Source organism: Astatotilapia calliptera, chromosome 9, assembly GCF_900246225.1.
Source record: "Astatotilapia calliptera chromosome 9, fAstCal1.2, whole genome shotgun sequence".
Classification (NCBI taxonomy): Eukaryota; Metazoa; Chordata; class Actinopteri; order Cichliformes; family Cichlidae; genus Astatotilapia; species Astatotilapia calliptera.
The window spans coordinates 20,671,172-20,684,770 of record NC_039310.1 but is presented as its reverse complement, the minus strand read 5'-3'; the positions used below and the strand labels follow the sequence as shown (position 1 = coordinate 20,684,770).

Below are 13,599 nucleotides of genomic sequence, written 5' to 3'. Positions count from 1 at the left end.
TAAACTTAACAAGTAAAGTTTTCAGTTTTGCGTTTTTCAGAAAAGAAACGAACAAATACACAAAGTGCGATCTTAAGAATTTTTTAATGCATACATTCAGCAGATTCAGCATGCTCTGCAAAGATCATAAGCACTTTTTACCATTACAAAAGTGTTAAAATGTACAAAAGGCATCTAAAAAATAAAATACATTGTATCAACTCAAAGTTAACAAAGAAATAAAACTACAAAAAAGACTTATAGTAAAACAATCCATTGGTCCAATCAGAATCTCTTATGTGGAACTCTGTCTTGCTCTTTTTGAAATGCTGCTGGAGGGCTGACCACCATCCACAGCGCGTCGTTTCATTCCTTTTGCTGATGCTGATGCTAGAAGAAGAACAAAGATCAATTAAAATTCAACAAAATCAAAATAAAATCATCAACAACTGTCTCAAACAACATACCGAGTTCCTTTTCAATCTCTGTTAGCTGCCTCTTTTTGTCGTCCAAATCTTTTTCCATTTGCCGCACATCAGGAGACGTAATTTTTTTAACGTGATCATCTCGCGCCCTTTCTGTTTCCTCTCTCTTCGATACAGCTGAGCAGTACTGGCTGAGCAGGTCTGTCAAGCACACCCCAGAAAACAGAAATTACAGCATAATCTGAATCATTAAGGCTACAAAATCAAGCTTTAAAAATGTAAAATGTCCATGATTTAAGTCACCTATTTGTTCCTTTAGACTGTGGTACTGCTGTGGGAGGGGGGCTCCAAACATGTGTAACGTGGTCATCGGTGGGGCCCTGTTCTGTGCACCTCCAAACTTTCCCCTGCTACTGACCCTATCCCCCTGCCTGGTCAGTATGGTGGGACATTGGATCCTGTTCTGCACCACCTGTAAACAACAGCTTTTTTTTGTTAGAGGAAATTAACCAGAGTTTCCACCGATACAGCAACACTGCTGCTGCAAAGCCAGTTCTGTCCTGGTTCCATTGAGGAGCCAGCACACAATATGACAGGTTTGAGAGCCTAGTGGACACAATCTGCAAAGGTCATCGATGAATCATTTTGCTGGCCCCTTGAGTTTCACTCTTTGGCAGCAGTCCCTCTTTTTTTTTTTTTCCTCCACTGGAACTAATAAAAGTCTAATCAGTTCTACATTAGGCACCAGCTCTGGCACAGTGTTAGTTTAAAAAACAAAATTGCACATCTGCTTCAGCAAAGTCACTCACCGCCCTTCTGTAGTTATTTGCAGAGTCCAGGTCATCAATCAGAATAGTATCTCCCAGGATGTTCTTAAACACTAGAAAGAAAAAAATAGCACGAGCAAGAAACTTTCAGACCTGCTGGAACAAATTTAAAACTAACTTTTTTTTAAACTGCTACTGAAAACTTTCATAATCAAGTGGCAAGAAGCCAAGTGTTCATATTTCAATGTAAATCAGAGGCAATCAGTGTAAATTTAAACGGTAAATGCTCTAAATCCAAACCGACAGAGCCAGCTTTTACCCACGACAAAGAAAATCACTACATAAACAGTCATTTTAATTTCGGGAAAGAGGCCCAATTTCTGCTCCAGCGACAGTGCCCCTGGAGAGAAAGCCCCCTTCCACCCTGTGAGGCTGGATCCCAGGTGGAAACATTTACCCCAATCTTTACAGGAGTGGTGGGGGCATAAGGGAAATGCCCCCGAAACAACAGCAAACACAGCCTGAGATGGCAAGCCTCTAAAAACCCACAGAAACGCCAGAGTCTTACTTCAAATCTGCAATAACCAAACAAACAGGCAGCGTTACGCTGAGCAGGGGAAATCCATTTAAGGCAGCTCACCGATGTCACAGCTCTCTGGATCACAGGGGTATATCAGCAGCTCTCTGGCGTACACCGGGTTCCCATGGGGTTCAAAGAGCGGGTAGCCATTTCTTATGTGTGGCAGCGGTCTGTAAGCAATTCAAATCACAACACCATGACACTTTGCTCCAAACGTAAAGGCAACATCAAACCACGCACGATCATTTCTCTTTGCATAAATGAACACTGCGTTGCTACAGTTCATGTGTAGCACACATTCAGTTTATGTGGATCGTTTCCATTTCATGTCAGAATTTGTTTTTGTGTGTCCTTCCAGCTGATCAACATCATTTCTTTATGATCTGGAAAAAATGTCTGCAGACCTTCAGAAGGTGTTTTAGATTAACTTTAGTAACCATTAAGACATCCGATGATAGATTAGTCAATCAGCTGTTTGGATTTGTGTCTTTTTTTCAGTATTTTGCAGAACAGACATGACAGTTTCTAGTGTGATGTTGACTTCATCTTAAATTCAGCAGTCGCTTCACTTTGATAAAAGAAAGACAAAAATGTGTTAAAAAACTTGCACATTACATAATTGATTACTTATAATTACATAATTAATTGACTGATAATTAAGTGTAAACAGCTTTACTGTTGCATTCTAAATTAGTGCTGAAACAATGACTAATATAGATTTATGTTATTCATGTGGGGGGGGACTACACTTAGAAGTAATAGTACTGCAGGGAGCACTGCAGGGTTTTTAGCACTGCTGACTTTATAAAAAAATAACTGTTAAAATAGTAAATTAGATCAATAACCCATAATATACTGTGTATTCAATATTCTTTCTCTCAGAAGCAACTAAAGCACTAATACTCAGTATGAGCAGAGAAACAGTTTCCAACTAAAAATCAAGAAAACTGTTTCTCTTAAGGGGGTGAACTGTAGCAGCAATGAAAACACAGAAACTAGTGATTCTTACATGTGAGGTCTCCTTTTCTGTAAATATGCCAAACAAAGCAACGAGAAAAAGAATACAGTGCCTGAATACAACACTGTGAAGAAGCCTTGAGGAACTCCTAATTTCTCCATCCTTTGCTTGGACAATGGGAAATGGGTGCCATGATTAACTGAAACATGTGGAAACATACAAGGAAATATAGCACACAAGACAAACAGCTCATTCTGTACAACACTAACGAGCTTGACAGTCAATTTTTGGCATGTCTTCATGAACAGTTCTCCAGGCTTCTTGAAGGACATTCAAAGCTACTCCTTGGATGTTGGCTGCCTTTCGTTCTGTGCTCCATCAAGATGATCCCAGACTTCTTCAATAATATTGATGCCCAGGCTCTGGGGAAGTTCTTTTGCTGCGTTGACAGTGTGTCAATCAGTAATTCCATCAATTGATAAGATCTCCAACATAATGCGACCCCAAATTACGACAGAGCCTCGGCCATGTTTTACAGATGTCCGTAGACACTCGCTGTTGTATCCCTCTCTTGAACTCCTTGTACATATTGACAATGATTGGAAGTAACTTTGGCGTACCTCAGCCATTTCTCCCAGTTTTCCTTCTTTAAAAATAGCTTCTTGAAAGCCATCCGTCTACTTAGACCATTTTTGATGAGGCTTTAGTGAATCGCAGAGGATCAACCGAGGACCAGATGCATCTCTCAAGTCCTGTCTCAGATCTTTTCTGGATTTTTTTTCCTATTTCTTAAGTGCATGATGTTCAGATACTGTTACCCTGCTGTCCTGTCTTTACAGACATGCCTTCTTTTTTGTTCTCCACAAAGAGTCACTGCACACCAGCGAGATCTGCCAAGTTTTTGACTAATAGCGCTTTGGGAATCAAGTTGTTGGTGCAAAAACACAATTTTGTCTGTCAAACTGTGTTATCTTTGGCATTTGTCATATATTCAGCTAAAGAAATGGAAAAAAATGATGTGGTTTTATGTGACAGGCTGTTAGTAACAAAGTTGCTAAAGATACAATTTAAATCAGTTCTTTGCTAAGTTGTCTGTTATGTGTCATCACAACACAGCCTCATTCCTTGACTTAGGATTCATGAATGAGTTATAGACTGTGTTTAGTGGCTTAACAAACAAAAAAATACCAAATACCAAATACCTTATACCAAACCAGTGAAAAGGGTTTGGTATAAGGACTGGACTGAAAATTATTTAAAAACAAAACAAAAAACAAACAGAAATGAAGGATGTCTCAAGTTTTTTGCAAAGTGCTTTATGTCAAACACGCCCCAGATTCAGCTTCTCATCTCTGATGCTTTACTTTTTTCCTCCCCCGTGTCTCCAAAAGCAAACAAAGGCTTTCATCCTCACATTAAGAGACAAAGATTTTCATTATATTAAAATGATTTTAACAGTGAAAGAAACTTTTACCTGCAGCTCAAACAGAAACAGACATCAGATTTTAAAATTTTTTTACAATAAAAATCAAATCAGAATACAAAATAAACGCATTTAAAGTTAGAAAAAATACAAAAACTAAAAGTCTTATAAAAGAGGGATGTGCCCTTAAATCACTAGCTTTGCAAAAACTGACAATAACCTGCAGCAGCTGGTCGTTAAGTAAATCTCATTAGTGTCCAAACAGCCCCAACAAAGAGCAGCAGGATGGAGTCTTATATGTGCTAATAATTACAGTCACCATTATTTTTACAGAAAACTAAAGTGAGAGACCACCTGTGTTTACAGAGTGTTACACTGTACACTAAATGTGGCTATTTTGGAGGAAAACGTATTTCCAGACTCCCAAGGTTCAAAGCATACATTGATATAGTTCGACATTATTCTAGCTGACTTTCAGGCAGCCTGTTCAAAATGGAGCTGCCACAAGAGCTCTAAATTACTGTTTTTGAGAGACTTTGGGAAGGAAAGGGCTTAAAAGGAAAGACTTTAATAAAAGGACACATACATCTTCATCACACGTCAGTTAGACGCCAACACTAATAAAATACATCTTCCACGTACCTTTTTCCTGGTGGCACAAGCACGCTGTCGAGGGCCATGACCTGCTGCCTGCCCTGCGTGTCACGATAGATCTGCTGTGCTGCTTCTGTTGTTTTGGTGATGACACAGTCCATATCACCTCTGATGTGCCAGGAGATGACCCACGCAGCGGCATCATCCTGCACGAGAGCCAGGTGGCCAACCTGCATTCAAAAATTAGAGGATAAACACATCTCCAGAAAATTCATCTCAAAACAAGTACTGAATCTTTAAAAGAAAAAAAGAAAGTTACCATTCCCAAAACATCTGCCTGTCCCCTAAAGTTGTCACGGACGGAGAAAACTCGTCGGGACACTTTCTGAATTGCTTCTGCTTCAGTAGTCTTCTTTTTTATTAGTGTATCAATATGTTGTGCCTACAGATACATAAGAAATGTGATTTCCAGTTCAGTTTAAAAAAGAAAAAGGAAAAAAAGCTGAGTGTGGATGGACATAATAACTTACAGATATGGGATGAGGGATTGTCACTTTCCTCTGGCGCAGCTCGTTTTTAAAATCAGTCTCTTTCTTACTGGCAATCAGGCAAGATTCTAAGGGGAAAAATATTTTCATTAGCAGACAATTTTAATCACGTATGGGAGGAAAACCCAGATAAATTACAGATTTAAGACTATATCAAAGTCAGTGGTTTAAAAGTATTATTTCTGTAGCTATATCCATTTGCACTGACAAGAGATTATTCAGATTCAGGTAACTTCATTAATCCCAAAATGAGCCGTTTGTTTACAGCTTATCCACACGACCTACTAACACAACCTACAGTCTTTAAACACTAATCACTGTTGCATGTCAAGGCAGAGATCAACAAACAATGAAGTCTAGGAAAAAAAACTAGAACAAGGATATTTCAGATGAGACCTGGTTCAACATACAAACAGCACACAGTACATCTTACCCGTCAGCAAGTCAAGGAGCTCCTTGTATGTACGCAATGTTTCGTTATATTTCTCAATAGCACTGCTGAGCTCATCTTTTTTCCTGGTCAGTTCAGACATTTTTTGCTGGTTTTGTGAGTCTAAAATGGAGAAAAAAAAGAAGAATTAATTGTTTATCAATTAACAGTGAATTGTCAGAAGGCAAATCTAAGCAATAGTACTATAGTAGTGTAACAGTAGTAATACTATTATTAATACTACTCTTAAGTATAATAGCTTTAAATAGCATTTCAGTTTTTTGGCTCACAGTTAGTGATCAAAGTGGGCTGGAATGATTAGATCTGATAAATAGTTTAATATATTGTAATACAGAGATTTCTTTTGTTAGAGCTTCCAGCTAAAAGCATGCAGATACTTCTTCAACAAGTCCGAATCTAAAGTCACCCCACAGTCCTTCATTATATGTTCACGTGTAGTAAAAAAAGGAAAGAAAAAAGTTTAAAAGACATGTATTAGTGAATTTTGTAAAAACAAAAACAAAACAAAATGTATAAAAACAAAAAAATTAAAGTAATGCTTTAATTTTTCAGAAATCTTAAGCTGCACGTAATAGCATTTACCACTCAGTTTTTCCATACCATTGTAAAAAAGGAAGGGGAGCTCAAAAGCAGTCAGGGTTATGAGATGGACAGACACTTCAGGTTTGAAAACAAGGATGTAGGTGCTGCTATTGTCACCGGGGCTATTCTCCCTGATAGCCAGCCTCTGAGGAGAGCAAGTGAACAATTATCATAAGCCCTGAGGGGCCCTTAAATTCCAAAACAAAAGCTGGTCCTGTGAAGAATGGTTACTCACAGGGATGTGGGCCTTGCCCTCAACTAAGTTAATTGCAAGGCTGCTGGCTCCTCTTTCAAAAAGAGGGAAGCTTTTGTTTCTCTCTCCATCTGAGGACTTTATAGTGATGATCACCTTCCCTCCCAGGTCCTGCCCCGCTGGGTTGCCATACAAATCCTGGAATCAACCATGGAAATTCACTCACTATGACTGCAAAGTTTATTTATGTCAGTGAAAAGTGAAGCCTGCCTCTGCTATTTTACAATAAATAAATAAATAAATAGCTTACCATTATCCTCAGTGTCATATTCTCAACCAAGGTTCGGCTGGCAATGTCCTCGCTGTAGGAAACAACTGGGGTTGTAGTCTGAGAGACAGGTCCCAGTTTAACAGGCTGATTGGCCACCACATCTATACGAATCTAAAAGATGGGAAGCAGCACTGAGGTCAGTCAATTCTGTCAGTGAGTAACGCAACAGCTCTACAGCCCTGCAACAGCTCAATGACCAACTACTCTCCAGTAAAATACAGTGGTATGCAAAAGATTGTGCACCCTGATAATTGTCATGATTTTTTCTTCACAAATCATTGGTTGTTTGGATCAGCAATTTCATTTAAATATATCATATAGCAGACGAACACAATGATATTTGAGAAGTGAAATGAAGTTTATAGGATTTACAAAAAGTGTGCAATAGTTACTTAAACAAAATTGGGTAGGTGCGTAAATTTGGGCACCATTGTCTTTTAATTGATTTGAATACCTTTAGGACTAATTATTGGAACATAAAATTTGTTTGGTAAGCTTACTGACCCCTGACCCTACATACACAGGTGAATCTAATCATGAAAAGGTATTATTTAAGGTGACCAATTGCAAGTGTTTCCCCTCTTTGCATCCTCTCTGAAGAGGGGCAACATGGGAGCCTCAAAACAACTCTCAAATGACCTGAAAACAAAGATTGTTCAACATCATGGTTTAGGTTGAAGGATACAAAAAGCTATCTCAGAGATTTCAGCTGTCAGTTTCCACTGTGAGGAACATATTGAGGAAATGGAAGACCACAGGCTCAGTTCTAGTTAAGGCCCGAAGTGGCAGGTCAAGAAAAATCTTAGATAAGCAGAGGCGAAGGATGGGAACAGTCACAGTCAACCCACAGACCAGCTCCAAAGACCTGCAACATCATCTTGCTGCAGATGGTGTCACTGTGCAATGTTCAACTATTCAGCGCACTTTGCACAAGGAGATGTTGTATGGGAGAGTAATGCAGAAGAAGCCATTTCTGTGCACATGGCACAAACAGAGTTGCTTGAGGTATGCTAAAACACATTTGGACAAGCCAGCTTCATTTTGGAATAAGATGCTGTGGACTGATCAAACTATAATTGAGTTATTTGGGCATAACAAGGGGTGTTATGGATGGAGGAAAAAAGAACACAGCATTCCAAGAAAAACACCTGCTACCTACAGTAAAGTATGGTGGTGGTTCCACCATGCTGTGGGGCTGTGTGGCCAGTGCAGGTACTGGGAAACTTGTTACAGTTGAGGGTCGCATGGTATCCAAGTCAATATTAGCAGATTCTTGAGAACAATGTTCAAGAATCAGTGACAAAGTTGAAGTTGCACCAGGGCTGGATATTTCAACAAGACAACGACCCAAAACACTGTTCAAAACCCACTAAGGCATTCATGCAGAGGAACAAGTACAACATTCTGGAATGACCATCTCAGTCCCCAGACCTGATTAATACTGATATATTATGGTGTGACTTAAAGCGGGCTGTCCATGCTCGGAAACCATCAAACCTGACTGAACTGGAGATGTTTTGTGTCTCCACCTTCAACCAGAATCCAGACTTTCATGGGAAGCTATAGGAAGCGTTTAGCGGCTGTTATTTCTGCAAAAGTAGGATCTACTAAATATTGATGTAATTTTTCTATTGGGGTGCCCAGACACCTGCCTAATTTTGTTTAGGTAACTATTTCACACTTTCTGTAAATCCTATAAACTTCATTTCACTTCTCAAATATCATTGTGTTTGTCTGCTATATGATATATTGAAATGAAACTGATTCAAAATTGATCCAAACAACCAATGACTTATAAAGAAAAATCATGAAAATTATCAGGGGTGCCCAAACTTTTGCATACCACTGTAGGTACAAATAATGAGTATCTGGAGGGTGGCTTAATACGCTTTATGAGGGTTTGAAAACAAAATATGAACGTGTTAAAAATGTTTTGTGTTTTTTATTATGTATTAAAACCAACCTGATTGCTGTAGAGAACGTCTTTTTTGTCTATACGAAGAGAAAACTGTATGGTGTGCCTTCTAGCTTCCTCTGGGATGTCTTTGTCTCTGCAAAGAAACGCGCGGTCCATTATTTTTTTCAGCTATTATCATCACCATTATTCTAACACAAACCTACACTCTGGAAAATCATCTTACATGCTGTTTTATTGAGTCAGCTAAAATGACAGGACCCCTTGCATACTATAAATTTGAAACTACCTTATGCAAGTGATTAGCTTAGCATTGGTTAGCATAGCACAAAGACTGGAAACCATGAGAAACCATTAGTTTGACTTTACATATAAAACATTTTTACAGTACCAGCAGCTCTAAAACTCACTAGTTAACATGAATTTGTTGCCTATATTGGTACTAGGTCACTCTAGCCGTTTCCTCCGTTTTAAGGCTTTGTGGAAGCTAAGCTAAGCTAACTAGCTGCTTGAAGTAACTTAATAATATTAATATAAAAGCTATGCTTTAAAACATCTGTCACCAAGCCAAACAAAATAGAAACAGAAGTGAAAATTATCTTACCTGAAGTGAAAACAGTCATTCTTTTCATTTTTCGTGGGTTTATTACACTTCAGCTCAATGGCCTACACAAAAAATATTGAAAAATAAATAAATATTATTTTAAGAGAAAAGTTTACGATAGGAAAAAAAAGAACTCCTCTACTTGCATAAATCTACAATTCTCCTTTTTAGTTTTCCTGGTATTGGTCAATCTAATGAGTTGTGTTGAACAAATCTTTTTTATATTAACAGAGAAACTAACAACTACAGTCAATCATTATCACTAATGTTAATACACTTGGCTTTTTCCAATTTAAAGACACTGTGCAATCTTCAGTATCACTTATTAATAGATTTAAGTGAGTATATGTATATATGTGAAATTTTGACCCTCTGTGGATTCCAGACAATCCACACTTCAAACTTAAAAACCCAAGAATTGGGTGCACAAGTCATTAAAGATGTATGCTGTATATTTAAACTGGAACAGTTTTTCCCCAACAAACACAACAATGTCAACGAAATGATTTGCATTGTCAAAGTCACCGTCTGAGAAAAGTGTATAAAGTGTGTAGTGAGGGGTTTTACAGCCTTATTTAAAACACCTATAATAATAGTAAAAAATAAAGTTGGCTACTTCACAGATTTTACCTGTCGGGTTATTTTTAGAACAAAACTCCTGCAATAAACAAGGAACCACTGTATATCAAGGAGACTCTTGAGTTTTAGTCACTCACTCTTTCTGGAGGCTTTTTCCCTGAAGATACCCCATCCCATATGAACATGGACACAGCAGCTGGGTTAAAAGTAGTAATTGGACTTCCCTCATCAGACACCACAGTCACTGAGAAAACTGAAGAGAAACAAAGACCTTCCCTTAGTTTGGCTGAACAGAGATTAAACTGATCAAAATACAAATAAATGAATTAATGAAACATTTTTTAAAGGAAGGAGAGAGAAAAACAAATGCAAACCTGGGAATTTGCTTCCAGCAAAAAACTTGACACTGGTGTCATACTCCACTGATAGGCTGACTGGTTTTTTGGGATCAGGGAGGACAGTGAGGCTCACTGATGGACCAGGGATGGGTTTTTTGTTGAAGGAGCCTTTAAACTGCAGCTGATAGTACCCCCTAGAGGAAGAACAGGCTATCAACACTTCCACTAGTGACTTTACAGTAGTGGAAACATCAAGACTGATGCTGTATTACGACAAATATAATTTTACTTACTTCGGCCCGCTCAAACCATTAACAATGAAAAAGGCTTTTCCTTCTGCGTTCACAGGTTGTGAAGTAACATTGGTTTTCACCTGAAACAATAACAAGACCTTTCCTATTAGATCATTGTATAGATTCCATACAGCTGCTACAGCAGCCAGATGTTGCCAAACCAATAAAGCTGACTAAGTGATCAGCAGCAAGTGTGACCACCCCTATAAAAGCTGGTCTAAGCTAAGCTGTTACTCTACAGCTACTGTACTTCATTTTTCACAGGACTACATGGTGCTTTCTTTGATTGTGTTGATTTTCAAGCTAACCGTCAGTCCTGGAGGTGAAGTCTTTATGTCCACTACAACCCTCTGGTCTGGAGAAGGGTTTCCCCACTCATCACACAGCTGGACGACAAATGGTTTGGAGATGCCGTGATCATTTAACACCTGCAAAGGCTGAAAAAAAAAAAAAAAAAAAACAGAAAAGGATGAGCTATACCTTTAGTTTGTCTCCAAAAAGAAATTAAATTAAGAATCTTTTATTTTTTTACCTGCTCCGGTTCGCTGATGAGCTTAAGCTGAGCAGGGAGTCCTGCGGTCACTTTAATACTGACATGCTCCACAAAGTCAGAGTAGCTGAAAGACAGTTCTCGGGGGCCGAGAGACCCTGATTGGAAACGAATTCCCGTCACCATGGCAGCACAGCTGCTGTCCTGGTACAATACAGAGCCGTGAGATTTATCAGCTTAGATCATCACAATCACCACATCTGGCCTGCTCATTATTCAATAAAGAAGTTACTGAATTTTCTCTTCATCATCTTCTTACAGTACTGTGTTAGACAAATACAAATACAGTTCACACATGAACCACATACAGTATTTACACGGGTGCCAGTTACTATTTTACCACTATAGTAAAATAGTAACTATAGTGGTAAAATGCAGGATAAATTGTGAGCACTTTAAGTACAAATTTTATAGCACACAGCTTGGTTCCTTCAAGAGTTCATTAACATCTTCTAAAAGCAACATTATCTTTACATGTCCTGCTCTCCTTCAGCTGTAATCTGAATCAGCAGCTTTGTGGCACCATCTCTGAATTTATGAAGGTCAAAACCATCTCGGTCATGTAAAATAACATCGACTTTGTTACCATTTTAGTGAACTTTGACCACAAAGACAAAAGCTTTTCGTGTCATCTACGGAGTGTAGAAAAATGTTTTGTCTCCTTGGTAAGGGAGGGTTCATTATCTGTGGAATTCCAATAATATGACCTTGCTATTTTAACAAAAGCAGGCTTTTTTTTATTGGTAGGGAGGAGGATTCAGTAGATTTATAGTGGTCATAGGGCAGGTGAAAGGGCAAATGCACACATGTATACCCTTAGCTCACCAAAAACACATAATAAAGGGAGCTTTGTTTGCTCAGATAATATTAAGATTGCATTAGTGCAAATTTGATTTGATTTAACTAATATTTGAGTCAACTTTTGTCTTAAATGCACATGGCTCTGGTCCCACCTGCCATTTAAATGTGATGGCTGATTTGTCCAGCCCCTCAGCTTCCACTTTTATGTGGTTCAAACAGGTGGGGGTAAGCGTCTTGGTTAAATTGTCATACTGGTCCACAAGCTCCAAGCCTGTGCAAAGAAAGTTATTCTGAGTAATATAGGATGCAACCGTGAATTTTAAAAATGTGATTAATTGTAAATGATCAGATTTATACTCACTAATGTTTCCGGAGAGGATCTCACCAAGCTTCACTGTGGTTTGGGGTAAAGCTACTTTTAGACGCTCTGGTTCATCTGGACGAGGTCTACAAACAAAAGAGGGGACTTTATATCTTCACACATCAGTGTGCAGACCGTATCAAATGAAAACACTGAATCAAAGCTTTGATTATAGATTCATGGCTTACACGATAGTGAAGGAGACGGACACACTCTGGTCCTGATAGGAGACCTGGTAGAAGCGCTGCTCTCCCACCCGTTTAGGTACCTGTAAATCCGGCAGCTTCCCCTTGACCAGATCTTCCAGAAAGACATCTCCTGTCCAGTTAACCTTCACAGTGAAAAGTTAACATCAAGCTAAGAAGTGTTAAAACAGAATGGCTCATACAAGTCTTTTTTTTTTTTTAAATCCTAGAATTCTTTCGCAAGGGTAAAAAATAAAAATAAAATATATATAATTGTTTTTTCATTTACAAAATCTAACACCTACTTAAAAATCTATTACAAGAGTAAACCGCAATGTTTGCACATTACACACCTTGATCATGGAGGCTATTTCAGCAGTGAGCAGTACCTCCCTGCCAGCTTCATCATACAGCTTGTAGAATAAGTTGTCTAGCAGTCCGCCGGCTATCCATTCGATCTTTTCACTGTTCCTCAGCACCAGATTCTCATTGTCCTGACTGTACAGCTCCATCACAGAGACCCTTGTGCTGGGCAGCACCCTCAGCTCCTTCATGACCAGCGGTATGTTTTTGTAACTCTAGAATGAAAAGAGGAGAGAGACACTGCAAACAAGCTACATACTTGGAAATTTTCTTCTGAGCAGAAGAATTCTTTTTTTTCTAACTCACAGGCATCACAAATTGAGCTTTGAGCTCTTGTTGCTCTCCTTTCATTATTTTCAGGTTAATGGGCTTTGTCACAAGCTGGCCAGCACCGGTGCTGCTGCAATCAGTGACCACCGGGGGGAAACCTTTAACCTGGAAATGTTTGAACAAAAACAAAAAGATTCAGCCTGCGTAGTTTTTTGCCTTACAGACAGAAACAAGACACCACTGAAAACAAATAGACCAACATATATAAACAGCTCATTATGGTCTTTCAATAAATACAGTTTTCTATGTTTTCACAGAGGCACCTGTGACTTCCGAACAAATCCATGTTTGTACCTCGCAGCGGACGATCTGTTTGGGGTTAGCGGTGATATTTCCAGCCTCGTCGTGAACTTCGACATGAAACGTGACCTGGTCTCCGTTCTCCACATCGATTGACGTTTCCTCCGGTTTGACGTGGAGGGAATTTGGGATACCTGAAAAACAACACA

The 13,599-nt window shown here is 38.8% G+C and overlaps 1 protein-coding gene across 4 annotated transcripts in view; it reads right to left on the bottom strand.

Annotated features, from left to right (window-relative positions):
* Positions 1-65: 65 nt before the first annotated feature.
* Positions 66-13,599, bottom strand: part of smchd1 (structural maintenance of chromosomes flexible hinge domain containing 1) — a 39,440-nt gene continuing 25,906 nt past the window's right edge. For all 4 annotated transcript variants that reach the window (XM_026179823.1, XM_026179824.1, XM_026179826.1 and 1 more), the window contains 25 exons: positions 13,445-13,584; positions 13,127-13,255; positions 12,811-13,035; positions 12,461-12,603; positions 12,273-12,358; positions 12,064-12,182; positions 11,093-11,254; positions 10,869-10,997; positions 10,561-10,640; positions 10,304-10,461; positions 10,067-10,182; positions 9,351-9,412; positions 8,795-8,882; positions 6,811-6,942; positions 6,543-6,698; positions 6,326-6,452; positions 5,708-5,827; positions 5,257-5,342; positions 5,046-5,168; positions 4,775-4,956; positions 1,812-1,921; positions 1,214-1,284; positions 708-876; positions 447-605; positions 66-369 (listed from right to left, as the gene is read on the bottom strand). In XM_026179823.1, the coding sequence (XP_026035608.1) occupies positions 275-369; positions 447-605; positions 708-876; positions 1,214-1,284; positions 1,812-1,921; positions 4,775-4,956; positions 5,046-5,168; positions 5,257-5,342; positions 5,708-5,827; positions 6,326-6,452; positions 6,543-6,698; positions 6,811-6,942; positions 8,795-8,882; positions 9,351-9,412; positions 10,067-10,182; positions 10,304-10,461; positions 10,561-10,640; positions 10,869-10,997; positions 11,093-11,254; positions 12,064-12,182; positions 12,273-12,358; positions 12,461-12,603; positions 12,811-13,035; positions 13,127-13,255; positions 13,445-13,584 (3,167 nt within the window). In that variant the 3' untranslated portion in view covers positions 66-274. The remainder of the gene's footprint in view (positions 370-446; positions 606-707; positions 877-1,213; positions 1,285-1,811; positions 1,922-4,774; positions 4,957-5,045; positions 5,169-5,256; positions 5,343-5,707; positions 5,828-6,325; positions 6,453-6,542; positions 6,699-6,810; positions 6,943-8,794; positions 8,883-9,350; positions 9,413-10,066; positions 10,183-10,303; positions 10,462-10,560; positions 10,641-10,868; positions 10,998-11,092; positions 11,255-12,063; positions 12,183-12,272; positions 12,359-12,460; positions 12,604-12,810; positions 13,036-13,126; positions 13,256-13,444; positions 13,585-13,599) is intronic.